The sequence below is a fragment of the Kryptolebias marmoratus genome, linkage group LG20, assembly GCF_001649575.2.
Source record: "Kryptolebias marmoratus isolate JLee-2015 linkage group LG20, ASM164957v2, whole genome shotgun sequence".
Lineage (NCBI taxonomy): Eukaryota > Metazoa > Chordata > Actinopteri > Cyprinodontiformes > Rivulidae > Kryptolebias > Kryptolebias marmoratus.
In genome coordinates, this window is record NC_051449.1 from 1,854,577 (window position 1) to 1,878,841 (window position 24,265).

Consider the following 24,265-nt stretch of genomic DNA (forward strand, 5'->3'; position numbering starts at 1 on the left):
AATAATAATAATAATAATAATAATAATAATAATAATAATAAGGATAATAAGGATATTATTATTATAATTTTCCTGTAAATTATCCTTCAGATGCTCCTAGGAGGAGGAGGAGGAGGAGAAGGAGGAGGAAGAGGAGGGGAAGGAGGAGGAGGAGGGGGAAGAGGGGGAGGAGGAGGACACCATCGATCAGACAGAGTCAAGGTTTTTACACAAACCTAAGAACTTTTCATCATTTTTCTGAAAAGTTTGACATTTGAAGAAAAGAAGAACAGTTTAATAAGGAAAAGAAGTTTCTGTAAAGTTCAGATTATATTAGGAAATGAAAATATTTCTCAGTTAATAAAAGTATTTTTTAAAAAAAAGGTCGGAGTGTAACTGCAGCAGGACGAGATTTTTGAAAGAAAATAAAGCTTTGGACAATAAAAAAGACTTAATTATCATAAAAACACATAAATACTTCTCTCAGGAAGAATAGCTGAGATTCTAAAAAAAAAAAAAATTATAAAATCAAAAACATGGAAAAAACTGTCCAAAGTGTGTTTAAGGATGTATTTATTTATAAACACGATGCGTGAGAAATGTCTCGACTTTCCAACGTGAGAACAAGTTCAGAAACTTGAGACATTTTTACAAATAAAAGATTGAACTTGTGGTAATATAATAAAACAAAAAGTACAAACATGTGCAGTGAAGTTCTGAAGCTCTAAAAATACTCAAGTACTTCCTGAAGTACTCCTTACTCCTCAGATGGAACAGAAATTACAGCTTTTTAAACGTCATGGAGCTCAGATGAAAGAGGAGGAAGTTTACAGTTTAAACCTCAAAACTGAAGTTAGGGATTTAAACAGCACAAACACTGAGGAGAAAGTTATCACACAAACGTGTCTGAACAGGTGATAAAGTCTTAAAAATGGTAACAGATTTAGTAAACTAGACAAACTTTAGGGAATAAAAGGATAATGATGGTTTACCTCCGGATGGCGACAGTCAGAGCCTCCGTGGAGCTGGCGCAGGGACAGATCACCTCCGGCTTCAAACCTTTCGTCTGGAAGACGTTCAGGAAAGCGTCGCAGGACGAGATCGACCCTAAGAGACGCAAACAGAAGAGGAAGAAGGGATTCTTCACGTTTCTGAGTAAAGATCTTAACTTTATTTAATATTTATATTTAATCAGCAGTTAGGACTTCTTTAACGAGCTGACAGAAAAGTAATTAAAACGAGGAACGAGTGCGGCTCATTCGGGTCAGATTTTTCTCTGAAAGCTGTCCTGGAATAAATTACTTAAATGTAAACATAATAAGTGTCAAAGAGAAGAGAAGAAGTTGGTTCTGTTGGGAACCTTCAGGGTCGGGTGTTCAAGAAAGAAAACCTCCAGGAACTCGACTAAAGACACAGAAAGTTCCGCTCCTGTGAACCGAATCCCTCCGACTGCCCGGATCTTAACCCTCTCAGGTTTTTTTTTTACAGAACCTCATTTCCTCCACAGGAACGACCTTGTCCCGCAGGATAACGAGCTCAAATCCGACGAACATCCAGGAACCAGATCCAGGCTTTTTACACATTCATTCTTTCTTACAACATAATGTTGATTTTGTAAAATGAGATTCGTATTTTCACTGTTGGTCTGTTTGGGCTGGACAAATAAACTGCATTTATTTAACGTACTTCAAGCTGCACAAAGTGCTTTACATCACCAACCGTCATCTTTTATATGTAAGTCATGTGAAACTGCTTGTCTGAGCAGCTTATTTTATTTTCATTTTTAAATTAAAGAGGAAAGAACGCCATAATTTCCTAATTTTCCATAGATGCTGCGATGGAAGCTGCAGAACTGTGAGTGAAGGAGGTTCTTGATCTGCAGGAAAATAAATGATGTGTCAAAAGGAAACATCTTAATAATCCACAAATATAAATCAGAAAAGTAAAGGAGGCTGTTTGTTTTGTTTTCTGACCACCTGTCGAAGACGAACTATAAAACAGAAATGGTTTCCTCACATGGGTTGGATCCGTCGGCCACCACCAGCATCCGCAGGGAGCTCAGGTTGACGTCCCTCTGGTCCCGATGGGCCACCAGAGCCCAGTGCATGTCCCGCGACTTCACGCAGGCCACCCTCGCTGCAGACAAAACGCCACAGATTAAATCCCTGAAAGGAATTTTAGTTTTCAATAATTTGTTTTTACAGGACATAAACATTTAAGGGTGCTAACGGATGAGAACGATCAAATTCTTTCTGTTTCTGTCATGCTGTTCTGACGAACACCCTGCAGATTTCAACCTTGTACAATATTTAGACTTTTATGAAATTTTAAATACTTGTTTCTCCTCCTCGTTCACCACTTATACACCAGAATGTAGACATCTCTGCCTTCTTATACGTCGTATGTCTTTCAGAGCAGCAGGTCAGGTGGTTTTAAACTCTGAATTTTATCTTCCTATTTGGGAAAAATGAGCCTTTTTTGTTCTGCAGATCAGGAGCTCTTCTGTTTTAATGAATATTTCAGATTAAAAGAAAGTGTATGCTGTATTTTTAAAGCCCAGGTTCCACAGGCGACACTGAAGATTGGTTTTATTTTGAAACAAAGTGTCACCTTTGTACTGGCAGACCTTCTGGATCCAGGACAGAGGGTTCACCTTCATCAGGGCGTAGGGAATACTAATGACGTGCATCATGTTCATCACACTCTGAGGGACAGATGAGGAAAACATTTAAATATTTACACAGTTTTCCTGCTAAATGCTAAGTGCATTCAGGCTTTTCTTACAGTCAGGATGGCGTGCCACAGCCCCACATCCTTCTTGAAGTCTAATACATTCACTATGGTCTCAGCTGCAGACAAACACAGGAGAGATTCAGAGAGAAACTATTTATGGTTCTACTGAACACCATCAGGACCGAGCTGAAACTACCGTAAAGTCTGTAAAAATGTAATTATTATAAAACGTAAACATTAACAGACGATCTGGGTCCAGATATGAGTTTGTTTGGGTCAGGAAATGGCCCTCAGCCCACCATTTGGACACCTGTAGTCCAGCTGTTGAGCAGGTGGGAGTGTGTGTTTCACCTTCGGTGTACGAGCAGGACTGCGTGAGAGCCTGGCAGTGTGTGAGCATGGCGACCCTCGTCACCGTCACCCCCAGGACGCCGCCATCTTTACACGTCTTGTACTGAAAAAAAAAAATACAGTCAGCTTCGCCACAAAAACACAGAAACGAAATTAATCCCACATTTCTAAAGTCCTCAGTTATGCTCTAAAATGTCAAACGTAAAAAAATATTCTTCTCTTTAATGTTTATTAAACCTTGAGTCAAATTTGAAACATCACAAATATCTGTTTCCAAAATAATAACATCCTTTTTCTTATTTAAGTCTTTGAAGGAAAAACTTGTTCGATTTGTTCTTTTTTTCCTAACGGTATTTTTATTTTCCGTTTACTTGTGCTTTGATTGTTTTTATTTGTTTCTGTGTATTAATTTCCTTTATCCTTAATGATTAATTTTCCAGGAAAAATAAACAAAATTAAGAAACAAAACAGAACAAATAAAATCAAACTGCCCAATAATTTCTGTTTTACTTTGTTTGGATGCATTTCACAAGTAAATGATTTCACTGGAAATTTTATCTGTTTATTTTTATTACAGGCTTAAAGTTTTTAATTCTAAACACATTTATTTATTTAATACAGACAACATTCTGCTCAAAGCTCTAAAATAATCTGTTTTCCTGTCACTGAGCCACAAAGAAACAATGTTATCTTCAGGATTTAAACACAAAGTGACAATAATAAAAGCTAAATAATAAAATATCTGAGTGCTGTTAAATCACAGTAATCTGCAGGAATCCTTCCAAAATAAAAGCTGGCAGGTCTCACTAACCTCTGTGATGAGCTGTTATTAAAGATATGAATCATGCAGGGATAGTAAAAAAAAAAAAGCTGAAGCAGTTTCATTTGTCTTAACCGTCAGAGATGTTGCTTCTGGTAAAATAGGAGGTTATTTTTTCAATCATCCATCATTCCAGTTCTTTTTTTAATCCAAAATGCAATCAAGGAGACATTTTTCTCCGCTGCCGGTTCACTTAATGTCCAGCTGCTAAAAAGGACGTCGCTGCAAATCAAATCAATGGGCTCTGATAAGAGCTCTGACCCGCAGCAGGCTGAGATAAGATGCTGCTTTTAATCCAAACAACATGTCGCTGCATCGATTTAAGGACTGAAAACTGGAGCGTGAGAGCCAGCCTTACCTCGATGTAGGCCGTGTCCTGGTTGGCATCTTTGATTTGAGGGAACCAGTCTCTGGGAGGTTTGGACAGGTGTTTGGACTCCGTGACGAACCACAGAACCTTGGGCCAACCTGGACACAAAAACAGAGATTTATGAACTTCTGCTGTGAAATCAACTCTTAATAAAAAGCCAAGCATTCCTCAAAGGGTCATATAGCCTTTTATGATACAGTTTTAAACCAAAAGCATCTTTTTCTGACAAAACCTGCATCTGTTTTAGTCAAACCTTGTAATTTATTGGATTTACAGAATCTCATAATATCAAAATACATGGAGATCACTCTCAGCTACTACCACACCAAACTCCAGCTCAATATCTGTAAAACTGACTGAGTTTGAGTTTTCTTAAAATCCATCTTGAGATATTTTGCTAACAGATAGGCAGCTGTTGTTAAAGCTTGTGTTGGGGACGGAGCTCAGCTACTACCACGCCAACTGAGTCACAGCCATTTTTCTGTTCCCTAATGTCGGTTGCCTGTGGCGGCCATCTTGAATTGGGTTGACTCTAAAAGTTAATCAGCTGCAGATGTTTATTTTCTGGGAGTTTCATGAAAATCCGTCCAGTGGTTCATTTCATATATATATATATAAATTTCCCTACAAGTTATACAGTTGAAAGGAGACGATGTGAAGTCCTGAGTACGTCTCCTCTGATGCTGCTGGGAGACAGACAGAAGAAACAATCAGCCGTGTGGAAGAAACGAGCTTCGATATGAGATCAATACGAGGAGCACTCAGATTTAATGAGCGCTGCACACAATCTCAAATCTGAGCTGAGTGGGGAGCAAAGAGTCTGCAGCCATCACGTTGCTATTTTTAAACCCATTACTGCAAAGCAAACAGTGGTTATTTATCACCGTGAGATTCTGCCTCTCGTCTCTGTTCACCACTTGTTTTTCCATCGATCCGTTTCACCACTTCACCGACTCCCCCGCCTCTTTCCACATCACTCCATCATCCTGTCAGCCGTGTCTCAGCCCAGCTGTCTGCCGCCGTCTCTCTGTTTATTCGTTCCGCCGAGAAATGCCGCGACACGGCGGAAAATAAAGCGGGTGACACTTTGCCTCGCTCTGACGTCTGACCTTTGACCTGTGCGTGGCGTGTTGTGTAGCTGCGACGGATCACTGAGGCTTTAAAACATCCGATTTCAGCTATGTGGGGTTATTTTAAGACAAAGAAGTTTTACACATTTAACAAATCTTATCACTGATTATTTATAGTACGAATGCTGAGTCAGCATAAATGTTTGTTTTCCTGTTTATAGAGATGATGAAAATGTCAATTCACTTGTATTTTCTGCAACTGCATACTCTTTTCTTCCAAAAAAGAAACAAACAACCTAATGTCAGGCATTCAGATCAGTTTGTTTCAGCCTAAATCTGAACTTTAATAAATCAGAGTCAATATTTCGGACTTGAACAGATTCATTGTGACACTTTTATACATGTTTTTGACTCTAAAAAGGTCTAAACTGAACCATTTAACTCTGATTAATAGTTCCAAGTAAAAGCATCAAGGTGTTTATCTTCATCTTCAGTTCATTAGGATCAAACAGATTCTGTGGAAAAGTAAAAGCGATGAGATTCGTCTGGACTTCTGTGACATATTTACCAGCAGAGCGTAGAAGATAAAGACCCGGCATGCCGGTGTGGACAGAAGTGTCACCATGAAAGGTTGTGTGTGTCTGACCTTTGAACTGTGGGATCTCTCCTGTGGGGCTTTTGGGCAAGCCTTTATGGCAGGCGTCGCTCGTCAGAGCCACGGTGACTCCGCAGCTGCCCAGCAGAAACCCGATCTGCTGACTGCCGGCGTCCTGCAGGCGGACACATCAGACAATCAGAGTTACAGACAAATAAAACCCAAACTTTTGTGAGATTCAACGAGGAATAAAGCTACCTGCGGGGGGGGGGGGCAAATGAATGCTTGGCTCTAAACTTGGTACTTGGTACTATTTAAGTTTGGTACCGTTAGTTTTGCATTGAATTGTCATGTTTTAGCTTATTTAGCCTTCCTGTACATTTAGTTTAGTTTATTTTAGCTCATGATTCCTAATTGTTGTGTAGCTCAGCTTTAACTTTATCATGATTTCATTTAGATTATTTTAGCTACTATTTTGACTGTTTCAGCTCATGTTTAGATATGTCTGGTTTCGTGATTTTATTTAGATTATCCTATATTTCATTTAGATTATACATGTTTGACGTGTTTTTTCTTTCTTTCTTTTGTGTGTTTTATTATGTATTTGCTGTATCGGATTCTGTTTTTGTTTCTGTTGTAAAGAACTTTGGATCGCCTTGTTGCTGAAAAGTGCTATATAAATAAATCTCACTTCACTTCACAATCTCACTAAACTTAGATTTAATTTACTTTTTAAAGGTCTGATTTGTATTTCTCTCTCCTTAAAAGATTGAACCTGTTACTTTGATAACAAGGTGTACATAAAGAAGTGGCCGGTGGGCGTGGCTCCGACCGTTCTTACCTTCCTGGTCAGAGGGACTTCTATCGGCACGGGGACAACCTCGGCCAGCAGGCAGCCGTAAAACGCCGTCATGAAGGCACCGGGGTCGTTGTTGGGAAAGACGAGCGCCACCTACAGACGGGGGGAGAAAGCATGCCGCGGTCACTGCGGTTTCCATGGTTACAGCAAATGAAAAGAAAAATAGATCTTATTTCAGAAACTGATCAACGGAATAATGAGCTGCGGACGCAGCAGTTAGGTAAGAAAACAGAAAAAAAGCGGGCAGCAGAGGAGCACGTTTTGTGTTTCTGATGTTGAGAGACGACCAGGAGAATAAAAAGCATCAGATGATTGTTGTATCAGAAAAGAATGAAGCTGAATAATTTAGAAGACGTCCAGCCAACATCTCCGTCTCTGCCGCCCGTCCTCTTCCTCCTTTATGTTGTCTCTGTTTTCTGTAATGTCTCAACTGTCCGTCAGTTTCTCTGTTCGTTTCCTGCAGGTTGTTTTTTTTAACTTTTTGAAGGAAGATCATACAAAACATTTAAAGACATGTGTACATCTGAATGTGCATTCAGATCCTCCTAAAATATAAATCAATAAACTAGTTTTTTCCACAACATGCAGCCTTAAAGAGAGCTTCAAAATCTGAAAAAACATTCATGTCAGTCAGATCAGTTTTTCCTTACTGCAGATGTAAAACTCCCGCTGTGCCAAGTTCAAATCTAACCAAACACATCAAAGTTTCTAGCAACTCTGCAGTTGATTTGTTGTAATTTATTCTAAAATTATTATTTATTTAGAAAGGAATCACTGAGCACAGTGAGGGGAAAAAGTCCAAGTATTTGTTCAGATTGTGGTATTTTTACACCCTGACCAGTTTTCTCCCACTGCAGACAAATATCACTAAAATGACACTAAAATGAACTTGAACACCTCACTATAATAATAATTGTATTTATTTTTTTAGACTACATGTTTCTGCCTCAATAGGATCTTATTTTGTAGTCATTTTAATGGAAATTCATCCCCATCGTTCCAGTTCCTGAACTTTCAGCTCGGACACTCCTGAAGATTTAAATCCACCGATCTGGGATCAGCATCCAGTCTACATGTGTCACTTATTTCCTTTCATAATACAGGTGGAAATATATATATTTTTACTTTTCTAAACTTAAAGGTTTTGAGGTTTCTAAAAGTTATTTTGTTTTCCAACAGTATAAAAGCCAATTATCTACATTTCACTGTATTTTTTTATCTTTTCTGATGATAAATTACATCATATTTGCTGCACAGAGGTACTGTAACATGTTCCTCCATCTTCTGCTCTGGTACCGTGGATCCAGTTCAGCTCCAGCTGCATGTTGTGATGCTCGCAGTGAACCCTGCTTAAGTGCTGCTTAATAGCTTCTATATACATCACCGGAGTGGATATGCTGTGTTTGTGCTATAAGCTGAGCACGTTTTCAATGAATGAGAGCGGCGTAATGATGCCTTAACAGGTCTAATATTGATATATGCAGGTCTCACTGGAGGCGCTCGGGTTTCATCTGCAGATAAGTGCTGCATGAAGGCAAGGAGCTGAAGACCGGTTCTGTTATTTAGGATTTTATTATGAGTTCAGTTGTGCTTTTTGCAGCAAAAGGACAATAAACTCGGAGGAAATATCGATGGTTCTGTACGAGAACCAGCCTCCAGGTGGCTGCTGTCCTTGTGTTTCCACTGCTGTAATATTTTATTGTGTTCAGTTTGTTTACATCATTATCCTTTTTAGCACACTTGACCATCCTTTCTGGAAATAAGTTTGTCAAATAAATATTTGTGACTGCATCATTTAAAGTTATGTTTGTCCAGATCAGAAAAAGATGATAATACAACAGGAGTAAGGCTTCAACTTTTGTTTTTTTGTCAATTAAAATCTAAAATAAAAACAAAAACACTTTCAATCAGTCAAATCGAGTCAAATCCGTTCCACAGATGACATTTCACTCCTCTCGAGTCTTATTTCCTGAAACTGTTGTGAGTTTGTTTCCCCACAAAGACATAGCAAAACCTCTGATGTGTTTTCACAAAACAAGTCCTTTGTTGCTTCTCGGTGTAAATAAATCTGCTTCGGAACATTTTCTCATTAAAACTCATTTCCGTGAACAACTTGGACACGTCCCCCTGCTGAAAGAGGAGACAACACTGTGATTTCTCTGCGTGCTGCTTGCTAAACTGTGAAATTGTTAAAAAAAAACCCACAACAGATTGATCTGTAATTCACACTGAACCGGAAGAAAAAAAGTCATAATTAAAACACGCAGTCTTGTATCTGAAACACTCAATTACCCAGCATTGAGCTGCTTTTGATGTAACTTTAAATAAAGATAAAAGAGACGATGGACAGAGACATCGGGGGTGTCTCATGACAGCAGCTGTTCTTAAATATTCTTGTCTCAGTGTGATCATTTTGTTTGTGTGGAGTCGTATAAAATGTGATTTATTCAATATAAGAGAGAAACAAGGAGGGACCAAGCATGTGTCAGAATCTGAGTAATGAAGGGTTTTATATTTTATGCTGGCCGCAGCTTAAAATCCTGAGAGATGATGACATGAATGGAGTGCTTGTTGTTGCTTTTTTTTAATTTAACCCAGCTGTGACTAAAAAAAAAAAAAAAATCTAAAGGAAGCGGTAACCAAACAGAGGAGGAGCTCCAGAGGAGGTACAGCTGGTTGTGTTCAAGAGTCAGCAACTCCAGCTGCCAACAACAATAAAAACTTTTTCTTTGAAAGCTTCGACATTAAGATGTCCTGACAGAGATATACACCGACAAAAATCAATAAAAACACAAAAACTATAACAACAGAGTTCACACAACAAATGCACAAATTTAGTTTAGCCATAAAAAGTAACTAAACTCTCTTTCAGTTGTCTGAATAAAACTATTTTCTCTTTATTGTGTTCTAATAGAAAGTAAACAGAACCTAAGATTAACAACAATATGAGGTATTTCACACTGTATCATTAAATACATGAATTAACTGATCGTTATCAGTGTGAACAACCCTATAAAAGCAGGAGTTTTATAAGTTTGCTGCTCTGGACCCAATGCCAAGGCGGAAAGACATCAGCAATGACCTTCAGTCTGGGAAAAGTTGATGCTCGTTTCCAAACTATTTGGAGTCTAGAGAGAGAAAAAATATTTACAGTGGAAAATATTCAGGACAGCTGCTGGACGTCCCAGCCAATTCACCCCAAAGGGCAGACTGTGCAACAATCTACAGACCTCAGTTAGCAGGTTAAAAATCACAACAGGATAATTAACAAAAGACTGAACAAAGATTCCCAGGAGAGCGAAGTCCTTGGAACAGCTAAGATGCTGCACAGAACCTTCAAGCGTTTGCAGTGAAGTGGAACCACCCATGTGGAAAAACAGGGCGAGCTGGGTGATTTTTTGTTTGTTTGTTTGTTTCAGCGCAGGTCAGGTTTGCAAAGTTTAATGTGAATTGCTGGACACGTTTTCGTTTCTCATCCAAGGAGCTTCCTCACTTCAGAAAGCAGAGAGTGTGGAGGTCGAGCTTTTTTTGGATTTACCACGCCGTGGATCTTCACTAGCATATTCACGTGAATCAACAAAGATGAGAGGAGCAGTAATGATGTTTTTTCCCAGAATGCACTGCACAGAATATCAGCAAAAACACCTCATAGCAACCGTCAAGCATGGTGGCAGAGGAGTGATGATTTGGGCTTGTTTTGAAGCCTTGCAGTCATTCAATCAACCCTGAACTCTTCTGAAATTACACAACAACCTATAACTCCATCTCCGGCCTCAGTTAGCAGTTAAGGAGGTTCGTTAACAGGTCAAAGGTTAAAGTTCACAACAGGACAATTAGAACACGTCTGGAAGAATGATCTTTAAACAGACGAGACCAACGAGGAGATGTTTACCCACAATGCACAGCAGCACATTTAGAGAAAACCCAAACACATCATATCAGCAGAAAGGCCTCATGTGTCACGGTTTGTTTTGACTCACCCTGTCTCCGGGCCGGACAAGTGGCTCCTGTTTGGTTCCCAGTTTGTGCAGCAGGTTGTAGGCCACCTTCACACTCCTGGACCACAGCTTACCTGCAGGCACATCCAATAATTAACACCTGCTGCAACTATCAGAGGCACGCAACAGTTCCAACATGTGGCTTTATTTTAGAAAAGATCTCAAATGAGCCCAAGATGCTGAAGAGATGACCGCCATGCAGCTTTTTTTTAAACACAGGAGAGCTGTCTGTCTGACAGGAGATGACATCATCAGTCCCCGTGTGAAAAATATTACAGGAGTGACATCAGCCTGAGTGTTTTCAACGAGGAGTTTGGAGACAATCTGAAATGTTTCATGACACGGACCGGACCAAACAGGGCTACAGTCAGAGAACAACAGATGTTTGGTGACTCAGTGGTTGTATTTAGTTTAGGTTTCAATCCTCACACTACCTTAGGGGAGGAAAATCAACCTTTTACCTCTTTTGACAGAAAAGCAGCTCCTGAAATATCTCCATCCGACAGAAGGTGTGCGTCACAACCATTTTAAATGTATGAAGTCAATAAATCCTGTCAAATCTTCCTGATGGGTTCCGTTCTGAATGGCAGCTCGAGTCAGATCTGTTCATTAATGCTGTAACTCAGAACAACGGAATCAATTCCACTCATCCTCCTCCTTTTCCTCCTAACTCAAACCTCTTTACAAAGATATTATTATGCATGAGGAATCCGGCATGAATTTCTTATTATTTTTCCAGCAAAGTGACTTTTTTTTTTCCCTGGTGTTTGTCAGAGCTAATGAATTGAAGAGAATAAGATCTTAGAGATTCCACGAAGGCAAACAGACTGTTAGAGGATGAAAAATTAAAACTAAAAAAATGAGAATTTTACAAACACGAACCTCATTTTATTTATTTATTTTTTAAATTTGCTATCTAAATTATTAACACAGGGACAAAAATCTTGGCCAGTTTTTCTGTTCAGGGGTACCTTTTGCTTATTTGATTCAGAAACATTCTCAATCATTTTACATTCGTACTATTGATGATGATGATAATTTATTTCAGACAGATATTTCACCAACAAAAACACAAAAAACAACAAAGTACCAACTATACAGACTCAAATACATATAAATACACCAATTTTTCGGTGAATATGAGTCTGAAAAGGAGTTTATTTATAATTAACTGCAATTTAAAACAACAGTGGCGGTCAATATGGAGGTTTTTGATTTCCAACAGCATAAAAAATACATCCCAATTTGTGATACCATACATATGCACTTAATGGAGTACACTTCTGAAATAAAAACCAGTTTTTCAGTCATTATTATTTACCGTCGTGTGGTTTTTAGACCTGCACATTCAGGACTGTTTCCTGACAGAGAGCTCATAAATACAGCTCTAGCATTCTTGAGACGGGTTGGAGACACCCATAACGACTCTGTGACTATTCTTAGAAAAAAAACTGTCACATAATTTTTTAAAACATGTTCAAAACTCATGTGACAAGACTGCGAGTCTCCGTGACTCATACAAGGAAATTGGGAACCCCTGCAAATGTTTCCAGACACGTTGGAGATGCAGCTATAGGAATGTTACCAAAAAAGTTGACATGATTTGGTTATTTAAAGCCTGTAGCTCTGCAAGGACAAATCTGAACCTCTTGAGGCAAAGAATTTACCTTTAGGATTCGGTACAACATGCAACAATGCATCTGTTGGAAAGAACCGAGCAGATTGACATTTCTGGCTCACCGGTAGTTGAATAAAAACAAGAGCAGCACACCACCCTGCTGCCTGTAACTCGAACAATTTACCTACAAGGTTATAAAAAGTACACTTATTTACCTTTAGCTGTCAGTCGTGACTTTGAATCATTAGATCTGAGCAAATGTCTGAAGTATTTATGTACCTAAAGGACCATTTCTGAGCACCACTGGATGATTTTCTGAAAACTTTTTCTTCAGGACCAAAAACTAAATCCTTATTTCCTTTATTGTGTAGTTACCATGACAACTTGCCCCATTCATGCATATCAAGTGACATGAAAACCATTAAAACCCACAATAATTTCTACTGGCATCCATTAGTTGCAAAGAAAGTGACACAATAAGCCGGTAAATGTGATGGCACAGGTGACAACCATCCGTCCTGCATCTTTCACGTCATTTTAACATTCAGAGGAGAGGATTCCTGCAGGCAACGTTTCTCCCCTGCTGAACAGACCAAATCAGAGAGCTTAGCTTTCACAACCTAATCTACCCATATAAGACTAATGCAGCAGCCCATTGTCCTCTGGAACCGACAGGAGTAGTTTAACTTAATTAGACTGAGCTTTAAAAACAGCGAGAAAATTCCCCCAAAACACCTTTGGGTCTGGAAACAAATAATGGACAGAAGTTTATGAGCTCAGCTTTTGTTTGGCAAGAAAACAGAACAATATTTTCAGCTTGTTTTCTAAATTGGGATTATTATCTTATAAGTTATGCAATTACATTTTGGAACAGTGGTGTCCAGCACCAATCATGGGGCACCACTATCCTTCATGTTTTAGATCTTTTCTTGTTTCGAAGCACCTGATTTAAATGAATACGTCATCAACAGAACTTGATGAGAAACTGAAGAGATATTTGAATCAGGTGTGTTGGGGCAGAGAAACATCTAAAACAGGGGTGGGCAATCCTGGTCCTCAGGGCCACCATCCTGCATGTTTTCCTTGTTTCTCTGCTCCAACACACCTGATTCAGAGGTTAAATTACCTCTTCATGTTCTGCAGAAGCCTGTTAATCACCCATTGATTCAAATCAGGTGTGTTGGAGCTGAGGAACAAGGAAAAGCTGCAGGATGGTGGCCCTCCAGGACCAGGATTGCCCACCCCTGGTCTAAAACATGGTAAATGGACTGCCTCCAAGTATTAGAACCTACAGTCTTATTAGAAAATGTGAACCATGTGAGTTTTGTGAGATGGAAACTCCTCCTTGCTCTGTTTTAAACCACCTGATGAGAGGAACTTTAAAGCTGCAGTTAAAGGGTCAAGCTGGTGACCCAACATGGACAAATAAAATGTTTTTAAAGAAGAAACATATCAATTAAAAGCAGAAACATGCAAAACTAAATGCAACACACAAAGACATAAAAAAGGTTTCATTCCTCACAATTCATACAAGGATTTAAACCTTTTTATTAATAATGTTATTTGTTGATAAATAAATCCAGCTGTGCAGAACGGAGAGGATCAAAGCTCCCTGAAAAACTTGGTTTATCTGAAACTTTTCTTTCAGGAATCGAAGTGTGTTTCTCTCCTGGCTTCTGTGAGGGGTTATCTGCAGTGCAGCCTTTAAGAGAGGTGAGTTTAAGGACAACAGGAGAAGTGGGCATCATGAATTTCTTCTGTTCTCTCAGGGCGGAGGACGGCTCGACAGGAAGAAACTAAACAAGTTTGTCTTTGTGGGCCGACATCAAAGAGGAGACACGGCAGGAATCAGAGATAAAGAGCAGATAGAGACTGAGGTAGAAAGAGGAGAAGATTTAGATTCAGCACTGCACATCACACACACTCCCTCCACACAGAAACCTCACCGTGCTTTTGTCTCTGGTGGTCGGCTCCTCAGCGATGGCTGGAGACATTTCACAGTCTGGTGAGCGCTCATATCAGCTCATCGACTCCTCACACATCGGTTTGTTCAGACACTCACACTCAAACTTCACGCCTGTTTGAAGAAAGCTGCTGCTGCTGCCTGTTAATGTTAATCCTCAGAGCTGATGACAAACACGAGCCAACGTCGCCAACGCCAGCAGAGACGGGGAGCAGCTGAAGTCTTGAATATTTCTAAACTCATTTTCATGACAATTCTTGGTTGTGAAACATTTTTATTGCTGAAGGACAGAACTACTGAAGGCCTTAGTGTCAAAAGTCAAAAACTGTAATTCTTTGTGAAAGATGATGAAACCACAAGTAATAAACAGAGATTTTCTCCCTTATTTTTCTTGTAATGCCACCTTACTTTTTATTGTTTTTACCTTTTCTTTGTTCTTGTTATTTGCATGAAAATAACTGTTCAGTCTCCTATTAAGACCTCAAGTTGTATTTAAATGGAATACATAACATTAAGAGATAATAAAGTTCACACAGAGGAGCAAATTTGCTGCAGTTTCTGTGAAGCTCACTTTGACATAAAACTATAAAATTTTATATTTACCATCTCCTAAAAGGACCCACATTAATCTGTTCCTGGAAAGCCATTAGTCACATTTTATCAGCTCTGTTCCTGCACCAAATACTAGCAAATAGCGAGGATGTAGAAGAATTTGAAAGATTTATATTCACAGGTTTTTTTGTTGGAATAACAGCAGATTACAAAAATCTTGCAGTGAACAGACGGCTGCACTGACAGCAGGCATTAGACAAGTCCAAAATGTTTCCATCCGTCCATCCAGACCCATTTCTTCCAGCTTCATTTCATCAAAATGAGAATTTTGTACATCTTAAAACTGGACAATCTGTGGTTTAGTTGAATTCTTTTTGTTTTTACAATAACTCCTTCTGTGTAAAACATTTGCTGTGGTGTGACTACGGTTTTCTCAGGATTATTTCATCCTCTGCAGCTCAGCAGGGAGGTTTCACTCAAAATTCATGAGGACCGGTACTGTTAACGGCAGCTAACTCTTTGTTTACACCCTCTGGACCTGAAGCTGTTTTTCTCTGCTGCTGTTTGGTAGATTAATAAACGTCTGGGCTTCAGCTGCAGAACAAAGAAAACTTGGGTGGAAACGTGTTACTGAACCTGGGATGAGGACGAAATGTGATGCAAATGAAGCAAATTAATTTAGAAAGCTGTGACAGCGGCTGTGCTGCAGGTGGAACGACTGATTTACATCGATATGACTTGTTTAGTATGGATGCATAGTTACAATAAATACGGTTTAGTTGCTTCATTTGACTTAAATTCTCTACCACATAATCAACTAAAATATATTAGATGCAGAACACGGGTCCACAAACTATGATAAAATTCAACAAAGGACAGGATCTAGATTTTAACACTGGCTGAACAGGTTGTTTTACGGCATTAAATGTTGTCTGAATAAATAGATAATTTAATGTGTCATAAAATTTGGAATTACAGAAACCATGTGCTAAGAACAAGATGCCTCTGGGACATCGTAAAAGGAGGCAGACGAATATATAAGTGTTTAATTACTGGCAATTACTTGGCCTGAATTATAACCTACACCAGTGGTTCCACCCCTGAAAATCCTAAACTCTCCAAGTTCCAACATGATGACAGACATTAAAACACCTTAGTTCAAGTTTACAAGCTTTTATTCACATCTGACATAAATAACTGACTTCCTGAAAGTTTTACTTAAAAACCACCCCTGCTTCTGCCCTTGTAGCTTTGGGTCAATTTGACCCGAAGGCCACGGGAGGAACCCAGTTGGCTAAGAAACAGCCTGAAGTCAGACCACAGTCGTAACGGAAACACCCCACAAACCAGAGGCCACTGAGGATGAGTCCCAAAACTCTAACAAACCTAGAGATGCTCAATAAACTTAATCGTTTTAACAATCTTTCCACTTTAACTCCTGGGACAAACAAAAGAGTTGACATGTGCCAGTCTGGGCTTTGGACTCTCTGCTCCAAACTGTCTTGGTCTTTAAACTGATTCAGGGAGAACCATCAAGACACAAAAACCCACCTAAGCCTGGTTGAAGGCTTGAGATGTGATGGTTCAGCAACAAATTCTGCTCCTCTTCTGCCCCACAACAAATAATTACAATTCAGAGATAAACTGCATCAAATTTCCTGCCTGCTTTGCACTTTTTGTTGCTTTCAGGGCCCACAGAGACTTTACAGATTTTGCTGAAGTAGACATGAGTCCATCAGTTTACCATCGGCCACAAGGGGTTCTCAAAATAATCGTTACTTTTTTTACTGTGGTTTACTCATAGGAGGTATTTAGTGCGACTATGAATGAATTCAGTCAAGCAGAAAAAGAAAACCAGTGATAATACCCTACAATAAACACATTTTGAGATGCAAGCTGTTTTCTCTTTCTTGTACTCTGTAACGATAACAGCAACATTTAGAAGATCACAATCTGTGCTGCAGAAGGACCTGGATGTGTTTTCTTCAAATAATCTATATTTTATTTAAACTGAATCATCTTTAAGTCTACCTGAGCTCAAATTAGCTTTCACTTTTTAAAAACGAATTATTATTTCTCCCTGGGTTTAAGTTTTCTACATGTATAATTGTGAAATCGGCAGATTGGTTGATGTTCTTGCGGTGTCCACTGCGTCCCTGCAGATGCTGAGGTTCAGGCATGAAATTAAAAACCCATTATTGGTCCTTTCAACTCTGCAGTCCAATCTTACAACAAATACTTCAGAGTTACAGTTTTACACTGCTACCCTACGGTGAAAAGAATATATAAATCCAGTTTAATTATTTTTAATGTCTGCCTGCTACAAGATATACTTAGAATAATAATTTTCTGTTTCCTCGCTTTGGCTAGACATTATACTTGAATTTAAACACTGATATTTACTGCAGTGTGCAGGAAAATATGTTCCCAAAGATGACAAAAAGCACAAATAAAATAAAAGACAAAATCATGAAGTGAAGTAATGTTTTACTGTCACTACAGCGGCTTTAAAACCAACAATTTAAAAGCATGAGGCCTGGATTCAAAGGAAGGTGACTCATTAAATATATATTTATTTCAAACAAATTCTGAAACTGGACCTTGAGGATAATAAACAAAAATTGCTTCCTCCTTCTGTAGCAGAGCTTTTTTCTTTTAAGCATTTTTTCACATGTCGCAAATGTGCTTCGCTCTCTGGCAGCCATTAGGGGAATTACACTCACACAGCAGTTACTAAACACTGTTTGGTACTTCAGTTAATCAGCTTGGGAAAGCCACCATATGTGCCTTAAAACAGAACGCAACTCCCAGGAAAACAGTTTTATTCATGTAGTACTAAAGTATTTTGAGGATTTGTCTCTTTATATCCACAACTTGTGACTGTAATGCAGGTTTTGGAAGCAGTTTTGAAGTTTTGAAGAATCGACAAAGACGCATTTATTTGCTTCACAGATTCAAAATGCTCCTTTCTTGTCACGTAAATGTCCAACCACTTCCTGTGAGACGCAGTGAAGATTTGTAAAAAAAAAACTGTTCTTACCGTAGGTGAGCACGTAGAGCGGCTTCCCATTGGTGTCCATGATGGTCAGACACGGGGCCTTTGGAGAGATGGTGCCCCACCTTTGCAGCGCCGCCTCCAGTGACGGGGGCCAGTTGGTCACCACCCCCAGCTGCTCGCCACACATGGTGACCATCTGGGCCCCTTCGGCCTTGGGCAGGTTGGGGTCTGGCTGCTGGACTGCAGGTTGGCAGGTGTAAACAGAAAAGGAGATTAAAACGGTCACTCTGAGCTTTCCGTTTTACACAGAGCAGGTTTAAGGATGGACACACCTCGTATATTTAATTTCCCTAAACTGAAGGGCTATTCACAGCCGTGTGCTTTGTTTACAATTAGTGCATACCCGCATTTCTGAACTGCATATCAATAAATCGACTGTCTTTCAAACCACACCAGTTGATACAGCTCAGGATCTCCTTTTATAAGTTTTATTTTATAGTTTGCAACAATTACCTTTGAAATAATCAGTTTGGTAATTAATATACAGCCAGATGTCAACAAAGGTTTTTTAGACTTATAAGTTAATTTAAAAAAGAAGGCATATCACCCGCCACTCTGAATGTTAAAGTTTTAAGAACTCTGAATATGTGATGAGAATTACTGTCAGCTGCTACGATCTGTAATCCTGACTGAGTTAAAGCGTTTTGTTTTATGTTTGCTAAGGTCGATTAGCTGTTGCAGCCATCTTGAATCGAGCTGACACCAAAAAGACACACATCAGTAGACATGCACAGGTAATTACATGATCATCCGCCTCCTGTCACAGAGAATCAATAGGAAAAATAAAAGTCTTTGCTTTATTAAAACTAAATAATTGTGTTTGCATGAGGACTGCTTGGATTTAATCTTCACTCTTGTATCACAGAAAAAATACTGTAATGAAGTGAACTACCACAGTAACACATTTTAACAAGACACAGAACCAAACTCAGCATTTATAACGTTTGTGCTTAAATAATGAAATAACTTCTGGCTCTGCAGCTTTTCAAACTGAAAACAGAAAGAAATATTAATCAGGCTCTGCACTGATAGAGCAGAAAGAAGGGAACTAAATTCAGGGATGGAAATTTGTCTGAACAAAGTCTTTTTTAGCTGCATGAGATAAAACAGAGAATAGATGTTTGCTAAGACTCAAACAAGTCCTCAACACTGAACGAAAATTATGAAAAATAATTATGAAATCTGCTGAAAACCACAATTTATGTTATGCTTCAGCTTGAATGTTTAGTTTGGCTATAGATCAAAATAAAAGGAACAAGTTTTTGGGAGACATCCTAAAAAATCTTCAATATTTTTTCCTGAATAAAGTCTTTTACCTTCCAGAAGTTCCTCAAAGTCGTCAACAAAAAACTCTCTTAACGGAGGTCGTTTGGGTCTCTTCAGCGTGTTGACGAGTTGCTGTATTTTAGCTGAAACTCTGCTGCTGACTGGAACACCTGCAGAGCACAAAAACACAAAAAAAAAACCATTTAATCTAAGGACATCCCACAGCTGCACACCGCAGCTTTGCTTCTGTGAAATCTGAAAACGAGGCTGAGTTTTAAATGTTGCCCTGGAGTGAGCAATCTGCAGAAGCATCCCTGAACACGACGCACCAGGAAAGGAATAAAAGACATTTTGTTCCAAACAGACGGACTTATAAGTGATCTTTTAATATGAAATTAATCAACAGTTTTTCAGGTTTTCTGAAGATCTGCCACTTAACATTTACCTATAAATCATTCGGGTGTAAAAGAAAACCTCCTAAACTCAAGATATAAACCAGAGAAGCGTCGAGAAATGACAGACAAATTAGCAAAAAAACTTGACATTTTTTATCTTTAGGCTTCAACAGCCTGTCATAAAGACACACTTTGGTCTCCTTTTTCCTTTTTTTTGCTGAATCTTTGAAAAATAACAAAGATAACACAGTTTGGTGAGCAATAAAAAAACAATAAATGGGGTTTTAGCTCCATCAAAGTGATTCTCAAAGAGCTGGAAGCTGAAAACCTGGAGGATGACGCATCTCTCAGGTTCTCTCAGGTCTTTGCTGGATTCTTCCTGTTTCTTAAAGACACGATTTTGAGATATGGTTCATCTGCTGAGGATAGGTTTTTTTTTGACCTGATACTTTTTGTCCGTTTCTTCCTTTTTTAAGCACGCGCCGTACAACATGCTGCCATGTTCTACAGCAGGGGTCTCCAACCCTGGTCCTCGAGGGCCACTATCATGCATGTTTTCCTTGTTTCTCTGCTCCAACACACCTGATTCAGAGGTTAAATCACCTCTTCATGTTCTGCAGAAACCTGTTAATAACACACTGATTCAAACCAGGTGTGTTGGAGCAGAGGAACAAGTAAAACCTGCAGGATGGTGGCCCTGAGGACCAGGATTGGAGACCACTGTTGTACAAGATGGACAGAAAATGAGTGAAAAAGCAGCTAAAGTCCAAAGAAAAACTTGGAATAACTTTCAGAAAGCCTGAAGAAGCAAATGATAAGAAATTAAGGGTGGTTTAAAACTGATGCACCACACTAAATGAGCATATATGTATAAATATTTATTTTTTCCTCAATTATTGGATTAAATATAAAGTTGCTTAAAGTTGAATAAAAGAATCTGAAGGCAGGTTCAGTGACTGAGAGGACTGTTTATTCTTCCACCTGACGTCCTCCCAGCTTCGACTCACCGTCTCCCGTCTCCATCAGCTCCGCGTTGCCGTATTTGGGTGTCTGTCTCAGGGCGGCAGAACCGGGTCCTGGGGCTCGTTCCACCTGGATCCCATCAGTGGCGGAGGTGTTGGAGGTGTTGTTGGTGTAGCTGGTGACGTCTGGAGGGGCGGAGTGGTTCTCTGGAAGGGATTTGGGAGGGATGGAGGCCTGGTTAGAACCCTCACACACAATCAAACTCTGCATGAAGGTAAAAATACATTCATCTCAGCTCGATGGTTACGTATCTGCAGCATCAGTTATCAATAAAAATTAGACAATGTGATGGGGATCACTCTAAGCTACTACCACACCAATGTTTATAAAACTGACTGAGTTTGCCAAAGCGGATTAGCGGTGCCGGCCATCTTGAATTGGGTTGACTCCAAAAGATTAATCAGTTGTAGACGTACATCCAAGGATTACTTTCTGAGAGTTACATTAAAATCTATCCAGTTGGTCAGACATTTTGCTAAAAGACAAACACATTTGACGCACTGTAGAAGCATGCAGTGAAAATCCACCAGAACCAGAACCTCGACTTCCTGCAGGATCCTGCAGTCATGCCAGATTACCAGATGCAGCAGGTTTCAGTCTTGTTTTCAGATTGTTTCTGAACCCATTTTGTGCTACATTTAGGTCCGTTTCAACCCACCTGTGTTCCTGATGTCTCAAAGCTTCCATCAAGCCTCGGATTCTCCACGTCTACCTTTTTTTTTATGAGACTCGGCTGCAGTTCAGCAACATCAAACACAGTTTCTCACCGTGTGTTCGGGACATTGTTTACTTTGACTGATTGGAGCATAAAATGATGCAAAGAAGATGCGTGAATCTAAACAGAAACGATGCTGATTCAAGCTGCGGTGCCAGTTTGATGCATCTGCCTTTTGTTAAACTGATCACTTCAATTTAAATCCAGCTTTATCTTCCTTAAATGGTCAAAAACACTTTTATTCAGTTTTTAATTTATTTTAGATGCATCATCTATAGTTAATTACTGCTGCATTAACTTTTCCAACACGTTGCTGTTAATCCTCTATCCTGGAGTTACAGAGTTTAAAGGAATAATTTGTGACTTTTAGTAATTGGAGCCTTTGGGAAACCTCATTGAGTTGCGTCCAAATTGATCCCTGGAGGTCAACGGTCAGGTTAGGATGTGAAAAAAACAACAAAGTGCTATTGGGGATTTAATACTCAAACTTTAAAATGCTTCACTCTTGCATTTGTTGCACAAAGATGATTTTTAAGCCTAATCTTTAAGGTATCCATGTCTCCTGCAGAGTTAACCTGGTTGATTTTATTCAAATGATGGGTTTGTTTTCACATCAAATTCTATCTCAGCAAACTATTTTTTCTTCCTCCTTTGGTTTAAATCTTGATACAAGTTTACAAAGTTTTTTTTCCCCTCAGCAGAGTATCGTTTGTCACTTAGCTTGTCATTTATTAATATCAGTCTGAAATCCATCTTCTCCTTCTAGATTTCATTTCTTAGCCTACTTGTTCCCATTGAATGAAACAAATTAGCTGTCAAAAACACTAAAGAAAATTCAAAAACAGCAATAAATTAATTCTGTTGGACGTAATTAAGTTTCTGAATGTAAATATTTTATACCACACTGAATCAACGTCTTCCATGTGAGCTTTCAGCCTTCGTTTATGCAAAACAAACTGAACTGAGACGCTTTTACAGCATTAATTCCTTTCCAGTTGTGCCATGTGTCTTCAATTGTCTTCACAGATGACTAATTCTGAGCTCTACATGATTTCATATGCTGAGAAAAACTCAGAAAGAAATGCAGTGAGAAAAACAAGGCAGAGAGACGACTTCTCGTGAAGCACTGAGCCACAGCTAAGGAGACAAAAAAAAAGAACATCTTCCCCAGACATGGACTGAATATCAACTCTGCAGCATGCAGGACAGGCATGCTAATTACTGCAGCATGTTCTACATCCTGCCTCTGCAACATCTGGGCTGTCAGTTTTGGGCATGGCCCCTCTGAAGTTTGGTGTAATTTATCTGTCTGGTGATGTCTCTGCACACATCTCTCTGCCCGTCGTCTGGACGTGTCGGCGAGTATGTGGACGCAACTTCGGGACCTCATCAGATTGTCTTTACGATGATGGGCGACGGGGGGATGAATATTACTGCTGGCTGAGGAGGGAGATGATGAATGCGTCCTTCACTGCAGGAATACCAAACAGTCAGAGTTGATTCAGGGACGAGATGTTTTCATCTCAAATCACGAGTCATGGGGGGCTTAGAGCCGGCTTGTTGAGTTAATGATACTGTAGCTCAAAGTTCATAAATTCAAAACCACAAAACAGCAAATGCCTCCACCTGATGTTTGGACTTGTTGTCATATAATTGTTATTGTGGGTATGCATTTAAGAGTAGAAATACCAGATAATCCACAATCAGTAAATCTTAAATGAGATTTAATATAAACCAACCAAATAACCAACTAACCATCATTAAAGCAGAGGAGGGGCTCTCAAATGCTTCATTTAACTCCCAAATAGTTTCCCACGAGTTCACACTTTCATGACCAGGCCAACAGAGGCTTTTAATGACTCTCAGGAGGGAAGGGAGTAAGTGATTTGCATGTGAGTTCAGGTAGCAAAACCAGAGCAGCTCCTGCAGATTAAAAGCTTGAAGCCCTGAACTTTTCAGTTAAAATTGATAAAACTCCTTAGGAAATATGGAAGTCCAGCTTCTTTCATTTAAACAACTAGGATCATCTTTTCATCATTTCATCCACCTATCTATCCTGAGCAACAATAAAAATCTACAATTCAGATTGATTTTCATGACCGAGTGATCTTTTTTGCTCATTTCAAACATTTAATGACACCACCAGAAGTAAAAGAAACAAGATGGAGACGATTTTCTTACTAATTTAGCAACTCATTTAGCCAATAATGCACCAGCACTGAAAAACAAGGAAACAGGACAGCTAATATACAGCAACTTAAAACAGGTCAAAACTCAATGAGTTGTGTCAACGTTTTAACCATAAAGAGGGTAATACAGGTACATCCCAAAGTTAGCGCTCAAACAAGAGCACAAGAGATCAGAGTAATAGTGGACTGCACCTTACAGATAATGCAGTACATCACGTTAGCTTATAATGAAACAAATGAGAGTTAAATTGCTGTAACTATGCAGATAATTTACAATAAAACTATAAATATATCAAAAACACAACAAATAGGTTAAGCTATCAACAAAGCAGCCCTAAAAAAATTACTTACTCTCTGTTTTACTCTGCCTTGATTGTGTTTTAAAAGGTTAGGTTCTCCTAATTATTAGAGTAATGAAAGCTTTAATAGATACATAAATTTTACAAATTAATGTGTAAGTTAAAAATATTAAGAAGACATGTTGGCTGACAGTAACTTCAGGTTTTACCTCCTAAGATGAAGCTGAAACATCCTTTAAAGAGCTCAGATTGTTACAGCTTTGGTAGCTTCTAATGAGCAGACTACAGTGTTTTGACACAATATTAATAACCTGATGAAAGAAACACAGAAAACTAAAGAAAGGGAAACAGACTAGGTTCCTCCACCATCTGCTTTCTGTGGATAAAAATGCTGTTCTGAAAGCAGATTGCC

The 24,265-nt window shown here is 39.1% G+C and overlaps 1 protein-coding gene across 5 annotated transcripts in view; it reads right to left on the bottom strand.

Moving 5' to 3' along the window:
* Positions 1-24,265, bottom strand: part of LOC108243836 (disco-interacting protein 2 homolog C) — a 152,732-nt gene that overhangs the window by 18,842 nt on the left and 109,625 nt on the right. For all 5 annotated transcript variants that reach the window (XM_025008909.2, XM_025008908.2, XM_017429523.3 and 2 more), the window contains exons 6-17: positions 20,635-20,796; positions 19,283-19,402; positions 17,949-18,146; positions 10,758-10,849; positions 6,760-6,870; positions 5,970-6,093; positions 4,242-4,351; positions 3,064-3,166; positions 2,764-2,828; positions 2,590-2,683; positions 1,996-2,115; positions 972-1,086 (exon numbers count right to left, since the gene is read on the bottom strand). In XM_025008909.2, the coding sequence (XP_024864677.1) occupies positions 972-1,086; positions 1,996-2,115; positions 2,590-2,683; positions 2,764-2,828; positions 3,064-3,166; positions 4,242-4,351; positions 5,970-6,093; positions 6,760-6,870; positions 10,758-10,849; positions 17,949-18,146; positions 19,283-19,402; positions 20,635-20,796 (1,414 nt within the window). The remainder of the gene's footprint in view (positions 1-971; positions 1,087-1,995; positions 2,116-2,589; positions 2,684-2,763; positions 2,829-3,063; positions 3,167-4,241; positions 4,352-5,969; positions 6,094-6,759; positions 6,871-10,757; positions 10,850-17,948; positions 18,147-19,282; positions 19,403-20,634; positions 20,797-24,265) is intronic.